The sequence below is a fragment of the Lagopus leucura genome, unplaced genomic scaffold (genome assembly GCF_019238085.1).
Source record: "Lagopus leucura isolate 7727_CA_CO unplaced genomic scaffold, USGS_WTPT01 Super-Scaffold_100036, whole genome shotgun sequence".
NCBI classification, from domain to species: Eukaryota; Metazoa; Chordata; class Aves; order Galliformes; family Phasianidae; genus Lagopus; species Lagopus leucura.
In genome coordinates this window covers 2,110,081-2,136,397 of record NW_024962285.1, presented here as the reverse complement: position 1 = coordinate 2,136,397, position 26,317 = coordinate 2,110,081, and the positions used below count along the sequence as shown (strand labels likewise).

The following is a 26,317-nucleotide window of genomic DNA, read 5'->3' as shown; positions in this document are numbered from 1 at the left end:
TAACATTTGATTGGACAAAAAGAAATTTGAGGGCAACACCGAACAAGAAATTGGTTCTACAGCAGCAATGTACTTTCACAGTATATGAATGAATGGAGAGCTTATGGGTGAGAATTAAAGGGCAGGCCAGCGTGGGTTACACCACTGTGAGTGTTTACTACAGGCTGCCCGATCAGGAGAAGGAATCTGATAAAGCCTTCAAAAGACAGCTGGCAGTAGTTTTGTGATCCCAAGCACTGGTACTCATGGGGGACTTCAACCACCTTGATATTTGCTGTCAAAGCAACACCACCAGGCAGATGAAGTCCAGCAAGTTCCTGTAGTCTATGGAAGATAAGTTTATGATGAGATTGGTGGTAGAGCCAACGAGGAAAGAGGGGTGCTTCTTAAACTTGTTCTTAACTAAGAAGGAACACATAGGGATGTGAAGGTTGAGGGCAGCCACCGTGGATGCACTGACCATGAGATAATGGAGGTCAGTATCTCATGTGGAAGTTGAGGAAGGGAAGATTTAGGTTGGATGTCAGGATGACGTTCTTTACAGACAGAGGGGTGAGGCGCTGGAACAGCTGCCCAGAGAGGCTGTGATGCCCCGTCCATCCCTGGAGGTGTTCAGGGCCAGATTGGATGGGGTCCTGGGCAGCCTGGGCTGGTATTAAATGTGGAGGTTGGTGGCCCAGCATGTGGAAAAGGAGTTGGAGATTCATGATCCTTGAGGTCCCTCCCAACCCTGGCCATTCTGAAGCAAGACTGTAAGCAGGATTGCAATCCTGGACTTCAAGAGAGCCAACTTTGACCTCTACAAGGACATACTTGGAGGTATCTCACGAGTTAGAGCATGGGAGATAATGGTGCCCAATAGAGTTGGTTAACATTCAAACACCATTTTCTCCAAACTCAAGATGGGTGCATCCCTAAGAGAAAGAAATCAGGCAAGGGTGGCAGGAGTCCTGCATGAAGGAGCAGGGAATACTTGGAAAAACTCAAATGTGAGAAGAACATTTAGCCTGGACAGTTGAGAGAAATATAGGAATTTTCAGGGTATGTAGAGATGCAGCAAGGATATATTTTAGAAAACCTGCTTTAACAGAGGAGTTAGACTAGATGAACTCCAGTGGTCTCTTCCAACTTCTACCAGAAGAAAATACAACTGCCAGCAGAAAAGAAAAAGTTAAAACAATGATTCAACTTTACAGGAAAAAATGGCATGAACCTTAGACCTTCAAAGAAAGTTGAAAGACAGAACAGAAAAACTCAAGTCAGTTTTAAAATGACTGGGTGAGTAAAACATTTTAGAAAACGTGTGATACACTTCTACTTGTCCCAGCTTCTGCAGAGGCTGTGTCTGTCACATGCAGCCAATGAGTGGAAATTCTGCCAGCATCAAGGGCATAAGAGAATGGAAGCAAAAAGGTAGGCCACCTTAAACATCCAAGCTATACCAACAAGTAAGGGACATTAATCACACTTCAAATTAATAGGAAAGATTTATTGTGGAATACTGGGCTTGAATTATAGTTCAACTGTAACCATCAGATCTTATTTTTCAAGATATTACTCTATTTCACAGAATCATAGAAGCATATACTCTGTTGGGTTGGAAGGGACCACTGAAGGCCATCTAATTCAACTCCACTGCAATGAACAGGGAAACCTACAGCTAGATCAAGATTCTCAGAGCCTGGTTCAGCCTGGCCTTGAATGTTTCCAGGGTCACAGCACATACCGACCCTCTGTATGACCTGTTCCCACTACTTCACTACCCTTGCTGTAAAAAAAGCTCTTTTCCTACATTCAGTCTAAATCCCCCCTGTCTTAGGGGATTTCCCCTTGTCCTGTCACAACACACCCTGCTGAAGAGTCTGTCCTGTTCTTTCAGATACTGAAATACTGCTGTCTTTCTCTGGTTGTCTCTTCTCCAAGCTGAACAATCTCAACTCAGCTTTCTCATAAGGAAAGCACTCTATCCCTTGAATCATTTTTGTGGCCCTCCTCTGGATGCATTTGAATAGGTGCACATCTCTGCTGCACTGAGGACTCCACATCCGGATGCAGTGCTCCACGTGAGGCCTCACCAGAGCAGAGCAGAGGGGCAGGATCACCTCCTTTGCCCTGCTTTTGATGCAGCTCAGAATTAAGCTGGTCTTCTGGGCTGTGAGGGCACATTGCTGGCTCATGTTCAGCTTGCCAACCACCTGGACCCCAAAGTCCTTTTCGGTAGGGCTGTGCTCTATCTATCCCTCCACCAGACTGTATAGATCGTGGGGGCTGCTGCAACCCAGATGCAAGATTTTGCACATGGCTTTGCTGAACCTCAGGATGTTCCCTTCACCCCACTGCTCAAGCCTATCTAGGTCACTTCTCCCATCTGAAAAAAATAAAAAAATAAAAAGCAAAAGCACAGGAATAATTAGTGACATAAATAGGCTGTGAAAAGTGTATTTTCAGGAATACTTTTTGTATTGTTAAACAGCCACCTTACAGAATTATGACCATTGATGTCTGACTCCTTTGGCAAATTTGGTAGCTCCCAGCTACAGGGATTATGCATGAAAACGCTGTTGAACTTAAAGGCAAGTCACGTATCAGTGATCAGGTATGCCAGTGTAAGACAAATGATCTGCAGAATTTGAAATGAATTGCAGTAAAATAAATTCCATAAAATCTATTCATAGAGCTGCAGTTAAATTGAAATACATTAAAATGAGTCCCATAAGTTCCTAGCTGCAAATTCCATCTTCTTCTGAAAGCCAAAATAATTGGACTAAAACCAAGAATCTACTCTTCCATTTCACTTACACTAATACAGCTTGATTGCTAAGAGCTTAAAAGCAATTCCCTTATTTGATAACAAACAGATTTCATCACCTAAAGCAAATTATTTATAGCTTAAGTAGTTACATTAGTAGGTTTCTCTTTTTTAATTAGCAGCATGCTGAAAAATAGTATTCCATTTAAACTATTCAAACATTATAGTCAACAGGGGCTTGGACATTTATAATTTTTCATATTGCCTCTCCCTTGCCCCAGAAGACTTAGATTTTCACTGATGAAAAGGTGATCCAACGATGATATGTTTTCTGTTAGTAAAAATGTCAGTGGTAACCCTTTTTCACAATATACTTTTAATAACATTTCTGAAAGAAAAAGAAGAGGAAAACAGTACAGGTGGGCAAATAATCCTATTCTTGTGGAAGTACATAAAAAAGAAGAACATAATCTAACCCAGCGTGCGGTATTTGAGTATGTACTGAAAAGCATTCCTCTAAGAGGCACTGTTATAATAATTTACAGGAGGAAGCATCTCACAGGCACTATGCCATCTACAAGAAACCAAGAGATAAGGACAAAATAATGCCTTCTGTTTTGATCTGCAGACAAACCACACCTGCACCTGCCTTCAGATAGCCAAACTGAGCTATCTGATAAACAAATACTTCAGAACGCTCACACAAGAATTCAGATGAAAACCCTGTACTACACAGAAGTTTCAAAAAAGTACAATAAACAAGGAACTGCACACAAGTTATGAACTAGAACAAAGACTGACACAAGTCTTACGAAAGGGCTGTGTGCATTGCTTTTGACAGCTCAAGCTGCTGTGCATCTTTTCATTACAGAGGGCCAGAGGCCCTTAAACTCTCCAGGGTACACTATCTCACTATTTCAGTATCAGTAAGGCAGCTGATAAGGAACAAAATCAAGTATCTTGTAAGAACCGACACAACAGGAACCCTAAAGCAATGGCACCATTCAGGCATCAATTTAATTTCAAACAAATTCAAACCTATGGTATTACAGACAAATTCTAGTCACAGCAGAAACAGTTTGACCAGTTTCAACATGCTCCATTGACAAGAAAACTCATTCCAAAAAAAAAAAAAAAAAAAAAAAAAAAGTCATGTTTCCTTTCAAAAACTTGCAATCCATCAAACCTCTAAAATTTTCAAGCTTCCAGATTTGGAAGTTCTTTACTATGAATGACGCACAACATACAGAAACGACAAATAAGCATAATGGGAGCTTTTTATAGGAAATCCATTTCTAGAATTCTGAAATCTATTTCTGAATTCAGGTGCTCAACCCAGAGAAATCATTGTTATGCATGAAGAAGTGCCACCTACTGTGTTTATGTAACATGAATACAAATGAGTTCAATCTAATAATGGGAGAAATTCAATCCTCGATGTCAGTGACTCAGTTAGACAAGATCTAAGTTCTACTTTCAAAAGTTACATTTAAGACTGCTGTGCTAAAGCCACACTAAGGTATCTCCTAAAAAAATTATTTGAGAAGAAGTTCAATACCTTTTATGAATGCAGCAAAAGGATCACATGTCCATTAATGACACTGTATTAATATCAATGGTATTTTCATATGTGCAGGGAGAGCTGCAATAATTGCATAAACACAGCATATGACATCAACAGTTTTTAACACAGCGGAAAGCAAGTTCATGAATACAACTGTGGATTTTCATGAGACTATAACATTCAACTTCCACCTTCTTTGTTAGTACAATGCAAAATGCTCAGCCAGGAAAAGAATGTTTCACTGCAGGTGGTCCAACGCTTTTGGTAAGAGCAAAAAATTTTCATCTTCATCTTCAACTCAAACTCATTTTCAATTTTATTAAAAAAAATGATACACCGAAATTGTGTTAAATGAAAAAAAATTCAAATGACAAAAGGAAAAAACCCCACCAACGTCAAGTCAACTTTCTCATAAGCTCACACTTTTTTTCCACCATTAAGTTCTCCTTATCAGCAGGAACCAATTGAAAAGGAAAAAAAGATTTCCATTAATTTCCTTAACTAAAATCTTCCTTTCGACCTGGTCAGAAAGTAAACATCTCTTATACACATATCTTTAATTTACATATTATAACTTACCTGCCTGGGAAATCGGAAGAGAGAATTTTTGTAAAATATATCTTTAGCCTGGCTCCAAGTTCCATCAATGATGATCATAACTGGTGGGCTAGAAGACATCACAGTGACTTCTTCCAAATTGGTAGCTTCAGCTCCAGGATACAAAATGAGAGTACTGGGATTTCTGCATACAGCAGCTAGCTCAGGATACCTTCAACGCACACACAGAAGAACACAATAATTACTACAAGTGTCCATGGCAAATATGTACTTCCATGTATTCTATATCGCTTAATCCAATTAGTCTCCTCCAAAGTTCATTTGAGTTTTTACAAAAGGTCCTGCACTTAGTTACTAATCTCTCTTTCCAGCACTTCAAGAAAAACTGTTGGAGTACTGTGCCCAGTTCTGGAGCATGCAGCACAAGGACACAAAGCTGTTTGGAGCAGGCCCAGACAAGGGCCATGGAGATGATCAGAGGGCTGGAGTCCCTGTGAGGACAGGCGGAGGGAGCTGGGGCTCTTCAGCCTGGAGAAGTGAAGGCTCCAAGGAGACCCTCTAGCAGCCTTCCAGTACCTGAAGGGGGCCTAGAGGAAAGCTGGGGAGGGACTTCTTATAAGGGCATGTAGTGACAGGATGAGGGGAAGTTGCTTTAAACTGCAAGAAAGTTGATTTAGACTAGATATTAGGAAGAAATTCTTTACTGTGAGGATGGTAAGATACTGGAACAGGTTGCCCAGAGGAGCTGTGGATGTTCCCTCCCTGGATGGAGCTGTGAGCAACCTGGTCTACAGGGAGGTGTCCCTGCCTACAGTGGGGATTGGAACTAGGTGATCTTAAAGGTCCCTCCCAACCCAAACCATTCTAAGTATTGACCCCTCCCTTCAGCTCTTTAGGAGGAAGGAAAAAAAAGCCACCAAAAAAAAATCACAGAAAACATTAATGAAATAATTTGCCAGGAACATTTTCCAATACTTCAAGTCTGAGAATTTCCTCCATAGCATATTTGAACCCAAGATGTTATGAACTGTTTACTAGAATTTAATATATGTATTCGTGCAAAATTAGTTCAAGAGCTAAATACAGAATTATTGCAGTTTCCTCATTTTCAATCTTGTATATATAAGGAATAACAGCAATCCTGATTTATGCCTACAGGAAATTTTTGAGAATTTCACCATTTCAATTTTATTTATTACTATTTCTTTTGCTACCGTCCCAAAATATATACACTGTCTTTTTCCTTCCTGTAAACATAGCAATAGAATCAGGAATTCCAAGCTATTCTCTATTAAGTGTTAATATACACAGAAATTCCTGAAGTTTTTGCAAGCCACTACTATAAGTTAGTTTATAAAATCTATGAGAAGCATTATTATTAAAGTATCACATTGGAGATCTTAAAAAACACCTACCAAGAAAGAATAGATGATAAGGGACAATCTGAGAAAATGCTAGTAATGCTTAATAATGATTTTTGAGTTGCTATATAGCCGGTGCACTTCAGAACCTGTGCAACCTATTATCAATCTCTGGGGACATACGTGAAAACAGGTTTTTATCAGTATGAGGTTTCAATGCAATTGCCATGTCTAGCACATTGAGATCCTGAGCTTAAGACCAGAAATGAAAGAGGAAATGAATTCAGGGTACCAATGTGTTCAGAGCCATTATACCAATATTTGACCATTCTCAGTTCCCAAGCAAACAATTGAGGTTGATTTAACAATACATAGTTAATTACTGAAGAGAATATTTACTATAAAAAGAGTAGCAATATTTACTTACAAAGCAAACAGTATAAGAAGTGTAAACGGAGGCAAGAAATATGTAAGATAAGTCTGTGCCAAATAGAACGACATGAAAATTTACCTGCCCATCATTATTTTTTTTAACCTAACTTCCATTATCATAATAGTTTAAGGAAAAATCATGCTACACAAAATCAGAGCCAAGGGGTATCTCACTACAGGCTACACTGTACTCAAGGCTTAAATCTACAAAATTGTTCACTAATTTCAGATGTTTGTTCTGAGAGCCCAAACCCTCAGAAGTGCTAAGTACTTTAATTGAGGGTTGGGAGAGCTTTCCAATAATTAAAAACTCGAAGGTAGTTAAAATAAAAAAGTCTTTGAAATGGGTGTTTAGCCTTGAAGGCAGGAGAAAATGCAAATTTTCTCTTAATACTAATGCAAAACCATAATCATTCCGCAGCATTGGAAGTCAGGTTTTCCTTTTAAGCAAGTGCTAAAAAGAAGACACTCTGTACAAATGCACAAAATTTAACTCAGTGCATGGTTAAACTTAACAACTTCTTCTTTCACATAGCGCACACTTGTTACATACTTTGACTTTACTTGAAGAATTTCTTATTTTCCCCAATGAACTGTTTAAAAGCCATGTGGATATATAGTTTAGTACTAACATAAGAAATGCTGTAAGAAACTTACATCATAAAAGTATGAAAATGTAGTAAAGAAATGAACGTCAAGTAAGTAAAGCATTTCAGAATGCTAAAAAACACAGAAATCCAGGATGATCAGGTTTGCAACAACCTGAGGAACCTGAACATCCACAAGTCTACAGCTACTGATGAGATGCACCCCAGAATCCTGATGGAACTGCCTGATGCTGTCACCAAGACACCCTCAATATTTGAAAAGTTACGGCAATCAGGTGAAGTCCCTGGTGACTGGAAAAAAGGTACCATCACACTTATTTTTAAGAACAGTGAAAGAATGACGTTGGGAACTACTGACCTGCCAGTCTCACTTCTATGCCAGGAAACATCATGGAATTCACAGATTTGCCTGGAAGCAATGCTAAGGCACATGGAAGACAGTGAGGTGTTACAGGAGAACCAGCGTGGCTTCACCAAGGGTAAATCCAATTTAACCATCCTTCTATGATAGTGTAACTGCATCAATGGACAAGGGAAGTGCCACTGATGTCATCTATCTGGACTTCAGCAAGGCCTTTGATATGGCACCCAACAACATCCATCTGTCCTAATTGCAAAGATTTGGATTTGATAGTAGACTGTTCAAAGGACAAAGAACCTGCTGCAGAATTGAATCCAGAGAGTGGTGGTCAATGGCTCAATGTCTGGATGGAGATCAGTGATGGGTAATGTCCCCAGGGATCAGTGCTGTGACTGATACTATTCAGTATCTTCATTGCTGTCATCCACAGTGGGGTTGTGTGCACCCTCAGCAAGTTTGTAGATGACACCCCAAACTGTGGGGTGCAGTCGACATGCCCAAGGGATAGGATGCCATCCAGACAGACCTAGAGAGGCTGAGCAGTGGGCCCAGGAGAACCTCACGAGGTTCAACAAAGCCAATTGCAAGGTCCTGCACCTCCATTACGAATACAATCCAGGGGATGAAAGAACTATGCACAGCTCTGCTGAAACGGACTTGAGCATACTGGCGGATGGGAAGCTGGACATGAGAAAGCCCTCAGAGCCATGAAAGGCAACCATATTTTGGGCTGCATCTAAAGAAGTGTGGCCAGCAGGATAAGGGAGGTGATTGTGCTCCTCTGCTCTGCTCTGGTGAGATCTCACCTGGAGCATCGTGTCCAGATGTGGAGTCCTCAGTACAGGAGAGACATGGACCTGTTGGAGTGCATCCAGAGGAGGGCCACAAAAATGAGGGATGGAACACCTCTCCTAGGAGGGCAGAGTTAGAGAGCTGGGGCTGTGCAGCATGAAGAAGAGAATGCTGTGAGGAGACCTAGGAGCAGCCTGTCAGTATCTAAAGGGGAGCTATAAGAAAGAATGGGACAGACTCTTTAGCAGGGCCTGTGGTGACAGGACAAGGGGAAATGGTTTCAAACTTCAAAAGGAGTGATTTAGGTTGGATATAAGGAAAAATTATTTTACAGTGAGGGTGGTGAGGCATCAGAACAGGCTGCCTAGAGGTGTGGTGGATACCCAGTCCCTGGAGATATTCAAGGTCAGGCTGGACAGGGCTTTAGGCAACTTGATCTAGCTGTAGGTGTCCTTGTTCACTGCAGGGGGGTCAGATTAGATAACGTTTAAAGGTCACTTCCAACTCTTAAGGATTCTATGACTCTATGATTCCTAGAAGCAAAAAGGAACACCCAGTGAAAAGCCCCTTTAAGAAAACTACACAAGAAGAAATGCAAACATTACATCTGAAGTCTGAGTCTTTGCAATGCAATTCACAGGAAAACAACAGCTTTTTGATGCACTGGTATCTTCAAAGAGCTATCACTGACTTCAACTATCAACTGATTTCGTCCTTGAATGACAATCAGCACATACAGAGAACTATTTAGAGCTATTTAGCTTTCATGTTAACAGTTTCTCAGAAATACATGCAACCTTTTCCAGGTTATAGTTCACACAAACAGTACCTGCTGCCATCTGTCACACAGCAACAAAATGTAATGGAATACAAGTGGGAAGGTTCAACCTCTACTGCTGTACCACCAAGATCTGCCTTTGACATTTCCCCAGCATAATAAAAGAAGAGGCATTACTTTCAGAGCAGCTCTCACACATATCAAGAATATCTCTTTCCACAGCACCCGAACAATAATTTGCTTCTAATGAGTTTGCTTTGGTAAACACTGTAATACACTCTATTTAATTACACAGTATTTATGAAGCGCTGCTATATGTTGTGGTAGGAAAGGATTTTCTCTACTAGTGTCAAATGTTTTCAAAGGAAGCTTACAGGAAATAATTGCAAAAATTAACAATTTCACTGCAACGCTGAAATAGAGCTTTTGCTTAATGAAAACCTCTTTTGAAAACCTTATCCACAGTCAAGGCACAACTTTTTTTTTCTACACAAGTTTTGTCTTGCATGCTTAAATTTACAAAGACGTGAAGAAAAAGTCTAGGAATTAGATGTAATCTTCAGCCTTATTTCTGGAAAAAAAAAAAAAAACTGCACACAGTCCTACTTTAAAATACTGATTTCATACCGATTTCATTTTGAATACTATTCATTTATTCCATTGTGAGACAAATGCTATGGCTTATTAAAAACATAAGAGATAACTTCATTAAATGTTGATGTTTATATTCATGATGATTCTGAAAATACTGAAGGATCTCTAGAGATGTTAAAGGATATCTGCCAGCTTTGAAAGTCTCCTCAGAGCCACAAAAGAAGTAGGTCAGTGCTAAGCTACAAATGGTAATATACTTCTGCAAATTCTTAGGGAGACATGTGCCTGATTCCAAGTGTTTGAAACTGGCAAAAGCTAGGAGGAGTTGGGTAAGACTCACTAAAGCCAGGTTCATAGCTACTTCTTCTGTGTACTCTTTACTTTGGGGTGGGCTTTTTGTTTTGTTTTTGCTTGTTTTTGTTTCATTGGTTGAATTTCGTTTTTTTTTTATTTAATTCTAAATTATTTTAGTTAAATTCATGAACACAGTTTTGTAGTTCAACCAGAATTGCAAACGTGGGGGAATGAAACCCAAAGGAAACATAGATGGGAGCATGGAGAAAGTCAGGAAAACCATGAGCAGAGACTAGGTAAACTAGCCCAAGCTCTTAAGAAATAGCTGAGTTTTTGAAGGAAGAATATCACACAGCAGCTGCTTACAGCCAGAAACTGGGTCTTCTTGCTTTTGTTGATATCTTTTGATATACAGAACTTAAGAGCTTTTACAATGACTTTCACGTCTGCCATGAAGTCACGTACCTTTGGCAGTGTAGATGAAGAATGGGAATGTTTGTGCAGTTACAAGGAAGATAGAGGGACCACATGCTTGACAGTGAAGCCTTCTTTAAGAAGCCTGGTAGCTTATTATTTCCAGAGTAATTCAAAAATTTCCTCCTGCAATTATCACTTCCCAGCCTTGTTCAGGACATCAACACTGCCAAGACTTGAACGTGATGATAGCCTACTACCAGCAGACATCTCAGAGACAACGATAAGGCTGGGCATGGTGGAGCGCTCCACAATTAGCCCAGGAGGTTACACTGGCAGAGCAAAAAGGGCAGAGTGCAATGGAGCTGCTGGCTAGCATGGCAGACAAAGCTAAAACATATACAAAACCTTTCATCCTAGATCATAGAATCATAGAATCACAGGTTGGAAACGACTTGTAAGGTCATCTAGTCCAAACGTCTTCTCTCTACCACTGCTACCACAAACTGATATTTCAGTAGCAATTTTGATGAAACCTTTCTTAATGTGAGGCATAACTAACTTCAGAGAATTAATGGGGACTTAAATTTTATCTTCCACTTCAATCAGAAGAGCTAACAGGCTGATGGCAGACTCTTTGAAGCTACCGAATCTGAAGAAAAGGCTAGAAAGCTTAATTTCTAAACAAGAAGTATTTCTCTTCCTACAGATCAGAGGCTGATTTTTTAAAGAATTTAAAACCCTATCAATCAGGGGGAAAAAGAAAAGAAATGTTGCTACATATGAAAGAAAATTCTTGAACTGTTGCTCCTCCCTAGCATTTTTAAAGAGTCTGTAAAAGAAGGTAGTAACTCCTAACTGAATGAAAATGAGAACTCGTTTCTTAAATTAGAAGAATAAAGTGAGGGCATACAAAGCATCATGAAAACCTTCAGACAACTTGGAATTTCTTTCCCAATCATTTCTACATTGCTAAATCTACTAGACATTCTCCAACATGTTTTTCAAAAAAAAAAAAGAGCAACCAAATGAAAACAAAACAAAATCAAATAGAAGCAAAGATATTCACAGAGCCAGTGAAAGAGACTAACATGAAGCCTGAAGGCAGGATGAAATAAAGATGCTCAAGAGTTACTATTCAAGTAGCAAAGGATGAAAAAGAAACACAATAAGAACACTCCTACACTTCACAAAGGTCAAATCTATATGAAGCACAAACATGAATTAAGAGACAGAGAACACCGGATAAGAATGGTTACAAAATATAGCATACGTCTAAACAGGTAACATCAAATTTAGGTAAAAAAGCAAAAAAGTTAATTAAAAGCAGAGGGAAAAAAAAGCACATTGGTCTGCAAATCAGAAAGAAAAAAACAGTGAATAAAATCAGCAATGAGTAAACTTCAAAAAATGAATTCCATAGTTGTCCTTTTCAATGGAATCACGTGGGTAGCACAGTATGCATCAGTAAATAAATCAGCTCTGCCTCAGGAACATAGGCCATATCACAAAGTACTCCACTGCAGGTAAAACACTGTGTCCTTTCTGTGCAAAAAAATCACACGGCAAAAGCTGGTAAAGGTCTGTGAACAAGAAGAGCAAGAAGGATCAACGCCTTCACAGATAAACCACATAAGCAGAGGTTGTAAACTTTAGAGAAGAGGCCAAAGTATTACCTAGTTAATACTCCCCAAAAGCACAAGAGGAAGAAAATAATCTTTTCTCCATGTCTACAGAGGACAGAAAAAGAAATAAGTGTCACTGCAGAAATAAAGGCCCAAATTCAAGAGAAAAAAATATCTCAAAGGCTTTCTAATTGTAATGAAGCTAAGTTCACATGCTGAAAGAAAACAGACCCAGAGATTTCTGCAGATGCTCCAGTATTCAACTGTACTGATAACATACCTATATACCTATATTTCACTTCCACAAGTGTGTAACAGCAGCATCCTCAGCATCTTCCCAGCCCTACTTCTCCAAATTTACAGCTGAATGTAATAAATATCCAGTGCCAAAGTTGGTCTTTCCTTTAATTTGTTCTTAAACTTAGTGGTTTTAAGCAATGAAACCATGCTGGAAAAGCATCTTGTGTGTATGCGTGATGATACTCCATACATTCACTGCTGGCACTGTGCTTTTTGTATTTCTGTATCACTAGCTTTTGAGATTTCATCAGCAGTTTGTGGAGTTTTGAACACGCTGAAATTCATGAGTAAAGTAACTTTTTTATTATTTAAAGTTACGGCGTCCCAATTCATTCCAGTCAACATATTTTTATAATAATTAAAAATTAAACCAATCTCAAGATCATCACTTTCTAAAAATATATCAAATTGTCTTAAGTTTTCTTTGTCTTTCCGTGTTAATCTGCTAATGTAAAGTTCAAGAAGATGTTGTGATACTAGGAAAAAAAAAGGCTTTAAGGTAAAACTACGGTCTTAAAATTGTAAGAGAAATACTTGCAGTACATGCTTCCCATGGAAATCACCACTCAGCCTTAGTTTTGGTATGCAACAGGCACTGCAGGCCCAAGTAAACCCATTTACTCTGACAAAAATCTCTGCTGAGCAGAAACATTCAGATCTCTGATCTGTATCTGAAGTGTACCCAACTGTCATAGGAGATTTTATGTTCTCATGGCCATACTTAAGATAAGTCATGTTTCACTATTTCTGGGATGCATGGTCTTGAGATGTGTAAATTAAACACTTTTATCTCATTACAATCTAGTCTTACTATCATAAACATTTTTATTATACTTCTATATGCATTTTTTTTTTAAATTCTAATGTCTGTAAGTAGTTGCAGTTCAAGGGGATTTATTAAACATTGCCAATGCCAACAGCAAGCATTACAAATGAAACAAACAAAAATCCAACACAGCCATTAGTTGCATTAGTAGTCATATTATAGAATACATGCTAATGTAATGTCAGTTGAAAACCATTAAGATAATAGAAACCCCTGTTTTTTCTCATAATTTGGTCACAAACAAGGGACTTTAGTCATTTCCATACTCCTGCACTTGGAAGTCTGAAGGAATATTGATCAACGTAATTCACATAAGGTAGTTAAATGAATAAAAATAAAGGCAAGCCTCCATAGCCTGTACACTAAGAAACTGTTCCTCAGGATCAATACTGAAGAACAAGAGAAAAATAAAAATCTGACGTTTCCATAAAAGATACACCACTTTTTTTTTTTTTTTTTTTTTTTTTTTTTTTTTTTTAAGGGTAAGTGGTATTTAGTTGCTATTGTAATCTGGATATGTTCTTCCTGTTAATCAGATCAGCAAAGTGATTTTTCTAACTAGTGTTATATACCTCTACCACCTTAAAAAGATACTTTTTTATTTACCATTTCCCTTATTTCTGAAATGTTTTCAATTCTTGTTCTATTATGCAGAAACAGTATGGAAGATATGAAGATAATTACTAAAACATGAGTTTTGCTTTCATTTTTAATTAAAATGCACCACCTTGGTATTTACTACTAATTTACACTACAAACACCATAAGAACAGAAAATCGACACATCCACATAAAAATCTTACTTATTACTTATAAATATTCTTGATATTTATTCAGCTACTTGAAGAATATCCATTTAAACACTGAAAAGAAAATCATACCAACACAGAGGATAGGAACCTAATCAGAAGAAATTATTTCCTTCCTCCCTTCACCTGACTAAAAAGACTGATGAGTTTTTGTACAAAGCATAGCTTTAACTGACGTAAAGCTCTATGCATCAAGAGAGAGCTGAATAATTTGGACTCAATCCCTCAAACCTAACAGTACCCACAACACGTACCCTATGAGAACATTCTATCTAATTGTCACCTCTCCTGTCCTGTGTGGTAACACTGGTGGATTATTTTTGACAATGAATGGAATGGCACCCAAAGGTATTGTCCTGTCAAGGAATGGAAATCAGAGCCATCATCTTGGCAAGCTTTTCAGTGATGAACCTCACTACTGCTCAAATACAGAGCAATTTTGTAAATGAAATAATTTCATAGCAAAACCACACAAACCACCCCAGCACACACAAAAAAAACAGGTTTCTGTATTCTACTGATGGAGACCTTCTTTCTTTTAGCCTGCATGCAGTATCCTCTTTCTCTCTATGGTTCACAACATAACCTAAAACTTAACAAAACATTCTATGATTTATGTAGCTTCAAGTTTAAAAGTGAGCTAATATATGGTTTTCCTACCAAAAAAAAAAAAAAGAGTATTATCAATTAACCACGGAGGAATCTACCTTGTATCTCACAGAGCAGTACCTGATATTACTAGATGTTGTAACCATAAACCAAATCATCCCCTTCTGCATAACACACACAGACCAAAGTCTAATCCTCTCTCAAGCAGTATGTGGGAATAGGTCAGAAAGGCAGCCAAACAAACTGTAGTAATGCTAGCAGACTTTTCCAAGTGTTTTACAGTTTCAAGATGCCTTTGGTGTAACACAATCCAGCCACCCGTGAGCATTTCTAAATACTCTAATTTCCGTAACAAGGTTTCTCACCCAACCCCCTTCCAAAAGGCTAAAAGGTAAAATGTTTGTTAAGTATTTTTCTGTAATACCTGCATTGCTTGTTAGCTATATTTTAGCATGTTAAGCATATATGCTTTAAAAGCCAGTACTTCTTCAAAGCACTTGTTTTGGTGAGAAGCAGGACGAAACTGAAACAGAAGGCACCAGAGAAAAATTCTCAACCTACAGTTCTGGAACAATAGGAAAGGGTCATATCATACCTTAACTCTAGCCCAAAGTATGACCAGAAAACAAAGCAGAAAACTGTACACGCTATTCACAGCACAGCTTCTCAATACAGCAAAAATATCCAATCAAATTTGGAACTGAAGCCCAGGAAGAAAAGCACATATTTTAAATGGCAGCCACAATTAATACACTTAGGAATGCCACATCCCTTTAAACAAATGGCACCCACAAAAAAAGATTCCAAGTTTTGCATGAGGGAAGTAATGCACCTCTTTCTCATTTGTAACCTGGGTTAACGCAGTTTACTTTATTATTCATATGAAGAGTTCGTGACAAATGATTTTCCAAATGAAACCAATGAAATACTACTAGTGCTAGATAACTTCTGATTTTATTCATTATGAAAAAAAAAAGTTCAGTTCAAATGTCATCCCGAATTCACAAAGTTTTTTTGGGATAGGCCCAGAGGAATCATTCTGTGAAGGTTAACAAGGACCATTACGTCATTATCATAAAGCTGGAGAGACATGGGCACTGGTCATTGTGTTCATGTGCTGCAGCCCACGGAGAGCTTGTGGTAGAGTGGGGCAAGAGGGCAAAGGGGAAGGAGCAGCAGAGCGGAACAGCTGTGTACTCACCGCCAAGCTGAGGGCTTGCAGCATTCAAGGCAAAATAGCTAGAAAAAATGTTACCCAAACTAGACTGAGGAATCCGAAATTTGATATGGTCAAGTACAGTTTCAGAAGTAAACAGGCAATAAATTGAAGTCTGTAGCTGTGCCTACCTGACGATTCAGATAAAGAAAAGAAGCTGAAAATCTAGTTTAGTAAACAGATGCACTGAAGCACATGAAAAAAGCCTAATAAGAAAGTCTACTTGAATGCCTTACAAATTGCTTTAAATTATTTGATAAGTGGTAAGCCTTCATTAGCTTGTTTGATTCTGCAAGAGCATTACTATTTGTCAACAAGCATGAAAAAGTACCATATCTACAGCATGTAATTAACAGAAGCAGCTTTATAAAATTGACAGAAATAAGTTGTGTCTTATCACTTCAATACTGTGTGAAGAGGCCCAATTCATTTCTACCCCAATTACTGCACTGTAGCAGAGCAAGCCCCTACACAGTACCTGCATACACATACATTCTGTTTACATTTGTTCTACATTTGTTCTGGTACACAGTACCAGAACATACCTGCAGCTTGATTTCTGAGAGCAGTGTAAATAACCATGCAATTGCTCCATCTCATAAACAACAAGGTGGTGGAGGCAGAGATCTGAATTGGCTTTCCGGTTATTGATCATTCATTGCAGTATATAATTTTATCACAGTACACAGAATTTGCAAACAACAGAAAAATGACTATTTGCAGGGAGAGAAGACTAGCACTTGAGTAAACAAACAAAAAGAACAGGTCAAAATCACTCCTCCCAAAGTGTGACAAAGTATTAAATAAAATCCAAAAGCACTAGTAACATGGCAGTTTACATATATGTTTTCTCTGTATGGGCAGGGCATGAAATTTACATCTTGTAAAGCTAACTTATTACTGAACATATTTCAGAGAGGAGACTTTAGGATTTGGTCTTTCCTTCAAGTGCATCAGCACAGATCTATTTTACCTCCTTAATCATTGCTATCATGCAACCTTACCAATCCTGAGTCTGATAATCTTTCTTTTCCAGAGATTTCTCAGAGCAAATGTTACACAGAAGAAATGGGCTTCACCTAAAGATGCTTACGTCCACTTAAAGTTACTGCTTGTCATTCCCAAGTCGGACCGTTGGGACATTGGACAAACAGCCTATGCCCTTCCTTATAGGCTATTCTTCAAAAAATCCAGCAAAAAAATTTCCAAGCGGCATCTTTTGAACACCTCTTAAGGAGATATAATGTACAAAAACATTTCAGCTAGTGAAATAGAGGGAGAAAGAGAAGGATAGACATTTAGTGTTCCATGATACTATGATCATGATAAGATCTGATTCAGGAAACGCCCGTTGTTGCATATGCAATCACACACTAACATGCTTAGAAAACCTCAAACAAGATATATGGAAAAAATCTACCTTGTAAATTAGCATAGCAAATGCATACACAGTACAACTGCATTCACAAGCTGCAGATATAAACTCTTAAGGAATAATTTGCAGTAGTTAAGCAATGAAAACTCTTACCTTTTGAGACTAGACCTCAGAGAAACTGTAAAAACAAAACTGAAGTGAGCTAATCCCCTATTGAAGGATTAATAAACCTGATGCAAAATGGATTAAAGAAAGAAGTAAGAAACCTATGATAATAATAGAGATCAGAAACATCAAATACTTTATCAGGAGCTTGATACGATTTTATATGCACATCATAAAATTTATGGCAAATAGATTTTTTAAGACAGATGAAGCCCAAGATAATTACCTCTGCAATTGTTTCCAGGAAAATTAAAACAAGTCTAATTAGATTTATGGCAAAATCTGAAAGATAATCAAAAGGAAACAGACGTCTTTGGGTAAAAAGAGGTGTAAGGACAAATCTCAAGAGTGAATGAGATGACAGGACATCAGACAAAGAAAAGCTGTAAAAGCAACAAGCTTGTTTTCAGTCTGACAACAGGAGATAGCATCCTGACTTATCAAACAATCAAGACAAAGTGGTTCAATAAGCTGAGAAAACAGTTGGTCTGTAGGATTTTCAATAGGCCTTCATGGGAAAAGACTTATACTTGCCAAGGTCAAAGAAAAGCATGCTATAATAGTTGCAACACATGAAAGTCAAGACAAGAATTTTAATCTCAAGCTTAGCAGTCACCAGAACATGTCAGAAAATTATGACCTCTCTATTTCAAAAGAGATTTGCAAGGTTTCCGTATTTGGGTAAGACACAACTATAGATAATCAGAGAAAATCAGATGCAGAGAAAAGAGACAATCACCTGTGAAATCAACACAGAAAACCAGAGAACAGAATTTTGAAGCCAATGTGGTAATACAGGAATGGAAAGTAAATAGTGCAAAAATATTAAAAACAAAGAAGATATACTAAAATGAAAATAAATATGTGAAGAAAGGGTAAAAGAGAAAATGATTCTAGGGCAAAAAAAAAATCAGATGCTACAGTGCTACTACATGAAAGATCATAGCTAGAAAAAAAGGGAGGGGCAAAACAAGTAACTTTTGTAGAACAGAGGAAAGCCAAAAAAAATCATGAATAAAAGCCACACTATTACACTATATCATTACTGAGGAAAAAAACTGTAAAATAAATGGAGAAACATCAGCCTGTTTTGAGAAATAAAACAAGAGTGGTGACAATGTTGGTTGCAAAATGCACAGGGCTGATTTAAACGAAAATTCCAAATGTTAACTGGAACTAGCGGAACTGAAGATGGAGAAAATAAGATGAGCAAAGAAAATAAATTCTATCATGGTCTAAGAAGTCAGTTGTACAAATGGAGAACTGAAAACTAACTTTGAGACTGATCAAACTGATCATCGCCATCTTGAACACTGATAAACTGGAAACCATCTGAGGACTGAGTAATAGCAGAAAGGAAGAAACTGCTTAGCAGTACTCAGAGGAATTTTGAAGCATGCAGAAATCTGAAAGAATATTAAGTTTGAAAGATTATATATAACTTCAGTAAGGAGAAATATTAAAACAGATATATAAACACAATAAAAATAGTCTTTGATGAAGCACTATAAACCAGAAATTGACCCTATGAAGTACTGAAGAATTTGAGATACCACCAAGTAAGTAATTGTCTATAAATGGTAGGGTCAAATATGAAGGATTTGGATAGGTAGTAGCTAGTGAAAATAGTAGGAGTTTTGTAAGAGAATCAGATGCAATGATAGTAGAATGGGATTTGTGCTGGATTTGTGCTGCTAGAAAACTTAAAGAATTGAAACACAAATAAAAAACTACAAACATCTTTTATTTCTAACATGAACCTGCCAAGAAAGGCAGAGGAGAAGGTTGCACAGTTTGCATGGAAGTTTGCATATGGGAGGGCTCCTCCAAGGAGGTAATGTGGCCAATAGCCCAACTGAAGTGCCTCTACACCAAAGAATGCAGCATGGGAAATACACCGCAGTTGGAAACCACAGTGTAGTTACATGACTATAATGCCCTCAGCACAGAAACACATGAAATGTTGGAGTGGGGCACAAGACGTAATGAAGACATGGAGATGTCGGAGTGGGCCCTGAGGAGGGCCATGCAGATGATCAGAGGGATGGAGCAGCTCTGCAATCAAGAAAGATTGAGGAAGCTGGGCTTCTTTAGCTTGGAAAAGAAAAGGTCTCATTGCACCCTTCCTGTAGATGAAGGGAGCAGGAGGAAGATCAATTTTTTACGTAGTCCAATCATGTCAGGACAAGGGGCAATGGCTTTAAACTAAAAGAGAGGAGATTTAGCTTAGACGTTATGCAGAAATTCTTTATTCAAAGGGTGGTGAGGCACTGAAACAGGTCACTCAGAACAGCTGTTGGACCTACAGGTGTTCAAGGCCAGGCTGGATGGGGCCCTTGGGCAGTCTGATCTAGTGGCTGACAACCTTACCAACAGCAGTGGGATTGGAACTAGATGGGCTTCAAGGTCTCTTCAAACCTAAGCCATACTATGGTTTTCTGTGATTCTATGGTTATGGATATGTAGTGTAAATTTGAATACTGACGAGCCAAAAGAAGAACTACACGAATGACATGTGTCAAGTCGGTAAGAAAATACACTATTCTGTGAAAAAAAGATGGGAAGCAAAGAGCAGCTTACAACTATGAGATAAGCAGTCCTTCTAAGCAGGAAATATGCAAAGTAAAATGGATACAACAGTTAAAAAGTCATAGAAACATCTTCCTAACATTCCCAATATGAGTGATTAAGTTACATTACAATTACTACAAACTGTTAAAAATCCATTTATTTTATAAACACAGAATAAGACATTGAGATATTAATATAAATTAACTTCCACGCATTCAATTCACAGATTCAATGAGATCTGAAAACCTAAGGTACAGGGAGTTAGAACAGTCCCTGGTCAAATGTATTAGTAAAATGCATTTTGTCCACATTATAACTGATTCACATATGCATGTGTTTTGCAGCAATAATAATATGAATCTAAAGTCTTGTAACAGAAATGAATAATCATAACTGAAATTACTGGCAATGTAGAAATTAAGCAGAGTTCTCCATGCTGTTTTGGCAGGTCTGACTAACCCTGACTATCAACTTTTTGTGTTTCACTGAATGTTACTTGGCCATGTCATAGCGAAAACTTCAGTTTCCATGGAATATGCTTGACCTTTTGAAAGAGAGGAAGACTACTTCTTCATCAACGTGTACTTCTTATTATTCCTCTATCTGTAGGCTCTGTTTACATGCAAGACCAGTGCACTCAGACTTAATTGTTTCTATTCCCTTCCAACCTACACATTTCTGGTGGAAGCTGCAGACAATGTAAGCGTCAAAGCAGAACTTCAAAAAAAGCAAATGGAAGGCTTTAACCAGTAGGCATACATTTATGATTTTTTTTCCTCACTCAAAATAACAAAGTGTACATCCATGTCGGGCAAGGGTGATTAAGGAGCTTATATAGCAACTAACAAGTTACTTACAAAGCATGGGTGTTATGTAAAGGGAAAAAAAAAAAGAAAGAAAAAAAACTGTTTAGCTTAATATGCCATAGACAGCAGCAGTGCAGCTCATATTTTGACTTTTTAAGAGTCCTGTTAGCAAAGGAATCAGTACAGCCCTCCTCATTCACTGTAAACACTGAGAAGTTTCTACCTATATCTGCAGATGCCTACTCCTAGAACACACCACAGCAGGGAAAGAAGCGTGACAGGATGCTAACACGTACAAAACTACATTGATACAACATTTTTGCCAGATATTCCAGCAACTAGTGCTGCTTAAAAGTAAGGAATACAGAATAAAACAATGAAAAGTTGAATAGAGAGCTAAGAAAAACAAAAGAACTGTAGAAATGGCATGTTGTAAAAATGGAATATGCTTCCCAGGCTGAAGAGAATAAAATTCTATGAGGACAGGCTGAGAACTGGGGCTGTTCAACAGGGAGAAGAGAAGGCTCCAGGCAGATGTTATAGTGGCCTTTGAGTATCTAAAGGGAAGGTTATAAGAAAGAACAAGACTGATTCTTTAGCAGCATCTGCCACGATAGAACTAGGGGAAATGGTTTCAAACTACAAGAGAGGAGATTTAGATTGGATTTAAGGAAGAAGTGGATGCCCCGTCCTTGGAGACGGTCAGGTTGGACTGGGTTCTGAGCACCTGATGGAGCTGTGGCTGCTCATTGCTGGGGAGCTGGACTGGGTATCTTTAATCCGACATAATCAATTCTGTGATTCTAAGAACTCAATGAATGAGCATTCCAAATTTCTGCAGTCTCACACTCACAAAGCAGGCATGCTGCAGATTCTTCCTAATGGTTTACAGCCTTGAAGTACTGTAGATTAAATCTGCGAAATGCAAATTAATCTCAAGAAAACTTATTTCAATCACCATCTTTATAATGTCTTGTGGCAGAAAGCATCCTTCTCATAGGGACAATATAATTCTGAATCTATTTAAACTATCTGGTGGTTGAGATGTTCACAAGTGATTCTGACCTAAATAGGATCCTTTATGTCAGGGAAATCTCAGTATTCAAGCCTGAAGAAGCTTTAAAACTGTAATCATCACTTCTAAAAAAAATTCTAAGTATATTCACTAGAAACAAGACTGCATTGATGGTGTTCCACTCTGCACACAACAGTATGAAAAGCTGCTTCATTTTCAGGTTTAATGGGAAGAGAGAACAATCTCCCTGTGGCCTGGAACTTCTTAGATAATTATTATTGTTATTATCATAGAAGACTAATAGAAAAGTAATATATTTCTAACATACTTTACTTACTATACGGGCAGCACAAAGGCATGGGAGCAGCATTCTGAATCACCTTCTGATGTTTTTGTTCAGTGAACTTTACAAGAAGTTTTCTCCAAAGATTAAACTCAATTTTAGAATTAATTTCCTTCATCAGTATTCATGATTTTTGTTTGCATTTATTAAAATGTACGTAGTAAAATGTCATTAGCATTTGTTCCAAGAACTGGTTTCTAAGATTTAGCTCCATCTAATGAAGATGAAAGACATTACCTAGGAGACCAATATTGTCCAAAATCTCAGAGTACTAAAAAGAAAAAAGAAAAAAAAAAAAAAAAAGATCTGAGAGGTATGATTTCATGCAATTAATTATAAGAGAAAAGGAAAAGCATTTGAAGAAAATACATTCTCTAAGAAGCTTTCACCTCTGGGCTGCCTTCTTAAGTACAGTGTCACACACATTAACACAAAATGTTACTTGTATTTGAATGACATCAAGTGGTTTGTCAAACAAAGCAAATATGGAAAGAAACACAAGTAACAGGTCAGAAATTAATTGCAAAAAGCTTTCTAAGAGTTGCAGAGTGAAGGCTTGAACCAGGAGCACCACAGCTGAAGGAAGTGAGCTGACAAACTCAGTGCACTGTAGTTTACTGAAAAAGCAAGGAAAGAAGGAGCCATCTTACTACTTGAAATACTGGTGACATGGTACACATAAAGAGAAAACTGAAAAAGGAAGGAAAGTAGCCCATTATGAGAGAGAAAGTGTTGCACTACAGAATCTTGACAAACACTGAGACAGTAAAAGCTACAAAGTAGAGGAAGATATATTAAATGTTTCAGGCCATCACACCAAATTTTACTGGCTTATTTTACTGGGAATCAAAGTCACCAAAAGTGAATGTATAGACCAGAAACAAAAATTAAGAACACTGCTTGCTATTAATAAAGATACTGGAAGAAATACCTTCGTAATTTAAAGCAACCCAGAAAAATGCATAAACAGTCCTGCTCACCTGTCTTCACTAAAACGCCGACCAACCAAAATTTTACATTTGTCTGGAGGGAGACAAGCTGTTAGCAAAGGCACTGTCCTTAAAACCCGACTTTCCTGTAAAAAAGAAAAGTCACTTTTGAGTGAAATCAAGGAGGGCTTCGTGAACTGTTAATATTGCCATCTACTTTCAAGATCTTTGACTACACACAGAGAACAACCAACAATAAAGTAACACACACACACAATCAGTTTCATACGTATTGCTTTTACCAAGAGCAAGGAATTTAATTTTGTCCTAAACTATGACCATTAGCAAGAGTTTGGGCTAGGTTATCAGTACAAAAAAAAAAAAAAAAACAACCATACATGGAATAATAACAAAATGTAGGCAAAAACAGCGTTAACATCAAAGTAACAGGTTGGAGCATTAATTTCTCTGCACTGGAAAACAAGGGGAGGGCTTCGTTTTCACAGACAAACGCAAAAAAAGATGAGCAAAAGGTGAGTCAAAACGGTGTAAAACATAAATATCTCCACTCTGTTACCAGTTCACAATAGCATAGTAGCACAACACTGAAGCTGCTGTGAGTGCTCTACCTCCTGCCATTCGGGCTGTGCAGAGCAGGCATCTGCCTACATCTTTGTTGCAGATAAGGAGAAGATTGCCATGGCTGGGAGGGGAGCAGAGGCTCTCCAGATCTCAAAGAGCATGCAAGAGAGCTGTGCTGGACTAAGGAATGCCTGCTTCACAAGACAGAGGGAAGAGGGAAGAACTGACAGGTGGACCAAACCATCTACATACTAAACAGAGAAATTTGTTTTCATACACAATGTAACTCATTGTTATCTAGACAAGAAGCATTGCAGATTGAGCTAGAATTTTTAGGACATCTTCAGTAAATGTTAAGAGTAGAGAGAATGTGTCAATTTGTGTTTCCTGGCAAAGAAGAGGGAACAAAGGTTTATCTTGAATTTAATGGAAGCAACACTGAAAACTGAAAGATGAACATAAGTTTCAGTTTATTTTTTGTAACAAGAGAAACAAAGATGTACATTAGCTGAACCTAGCAGAAGTCTAGACACTAGAGACTGCATTAGGATTACAAAAACCCAAAACACTTAATGTATTCTCAATTTCAATGTCTTACAATTCAGACACTGAAAATCCAAAGTTCAGTCCCTAAGCCATGCGATTAATTAATAAAAAGCTGGGGAGTTGATCCATTTTTATATATATGAGTCATATGTCAACAGTTCAGTATTTGCAAACAAGTAATAGCCCTGACTAGTTCAGCTCATGATTTCTGTGGCTCTTACTCTCCACAAGTACCAACGTGCAACCACCTATAGCCCTTACATCATCAAAATGCTCTCAAATTAGTTCTGTGAATCTTTACATCACTGTTGCCTAAAACCTTCACTAATTTTGCTTCTTCTGCTCCATACCTACTGATTCTGTGAAGTATAAATAAACCACCACAGAGTTACAGGAGTAAGCTGTCTTACTATAAGCACCACCACTTTGCACTGCTGTAGCAGTATGATGTGTCCTAGGGACAGATGAAGATCGAAGTATCTGGTGAATGAAGTGCAAGAAAAGCGAGGGAGAAATATCCTTCAAACTACCATTGATTACTATCTTGACAAAGCTGAATAAGTCACCATTGGCAGTACAAGATCACAAACACCCTGATTCATACAAATGTTAAAAGCAGCAAGAAAGAACTGGAAGAAAGTTAATTCTTTATCTCTAAAAAGCAAAAATTTTAAAAGCTTATCAGTCATGGGAAAGGCATTCAATCATTCTCTTCAATGTTGTATTGTTTCAGAATTACCTTTCACCAAATAAATGCATTCTCTTACCAACAGGGAAAAAGTTGCACATTTCCAATCTAAAAACCAATCTATGTTTACAAGAAGATATAATACAGAAGTCAAAACTGGAAAGAATTGTTAGAGAAAAGGAGCTTAAGAACAGCTAAACAAAACTACTTCTAAAATAACGTTCCATTTGTTTAGAATTCACATCACAAAAATGCCTGTATTTAGCTATTTCATATACAGCCTGTTAGCATATCAGCTATTTTCTATTTTCTGCTTTGAAAGAGAATAGTTATTGTCTCCTTTGTTCTTCTCAGCATCATAAATTTAATGCACAATTCTTTGCCTAATCATTATTTAACAACTGAAGTATATCTATACAAGTAGGTTTGAAGAAGTTGCTTTTAGATTGCTTTTTTTCCTTTTATGGGAATTCATGAAATTTTTTGGTAACACTGCAGGGTCGTTCTACCATGAAATTTTTAACTAATAAAAACATTTATTTGAAGCAGTAAATACACTTTACTTCATTTTCTCCTGAACTTGTAAAACAATTAGCAAATTGTATTTTATTCTTACCATTCAATAAAGAATGTTATTAGATCCATATACAAGCTCACTAAATACACGTTTTCTTCACAGGTGCAGTAAAATGAAAATTCTTATAATTCTGGAAAGAAAGAAGGCAGAGAAACAGAACAACCTAAGCAGTAGTCTAAGGGCCCTGTTATAACCACCACCCAGGCTCCAAAAAGTATACAGTGGCCTCTGCTTCACTGCAGATCACTCCATGGACAATAAGGCAGAGGTAAGAACAAGCTGCACAGCAGTTTGTACACACCTGACCATGCCACTGACCATCAGGACTGCAAATGAAGGCATGGGAGAGAAAAAAGATGAGAAAAGCAGTTTACCTATTTGTATTTATTATATTCACGTGTATGTGGAAAGAAGAAAATAGCAGAAATCATACTAGGCAAATATGCTCTTCACTGCTCCACTATTCCTGCTGAGAGGGTTAGGATCCCTGGTTTGTATCTATTTTATTTTTAAATTACTCTCATTATTAACAGTAGTGCACTAACACTATTCCAAAAACATTTGCACCTAGACATGCAACGCTGAATTATCTTCACAAATCAAATTTGAATTAATCTATGGATCTATTATGCAAAGATGAATGCTGGATGGTAAGATTCATAACCTGGGATCTTAGGGAATCCTTGCTGCCACGCATTAGGAGACTACTCTCTTTCACAGCACCTAACATTTGTGTGAATGTATCCAACAGCATGCCTTCTGGATTGAAGGACAGTGGAGGAGCAGGAATCCTCTCACTTTCATGCTTTACCCTCTTACCCAGATATAAGT

At 37.8% G+C, this 26,317-nt stretch overlaps 1 protein-coding gene across 1 annotated transcript in view; it reads right to left on the bottom strand.

Annotated features, from left to right (window-relative positions):
* DTWD2 (DTW domain containing 2) overlaps positions 1–26,317 on the bottom strand; it is a 65,044-nt gene that overhangs the window by 21,487 nt on the left and 17,240 nt on the right. Inside the window, exons 3-4 of the mRNA XM_042882807.1 lie at positions 23,145–23,239; positions 4,893–5,082 (exon numbers count right to left, since the gene is read on the bottom strand). Of these exons, the coding sequence (XP_042738741.1) occupies positions 4,893–5,082; positions 23,145–23,239 (285 nt within the window). The remainder of the gene's footprint in view (positions 1–4,892; positions 5,083–23,144; positions 23,240–26,317) is intronic.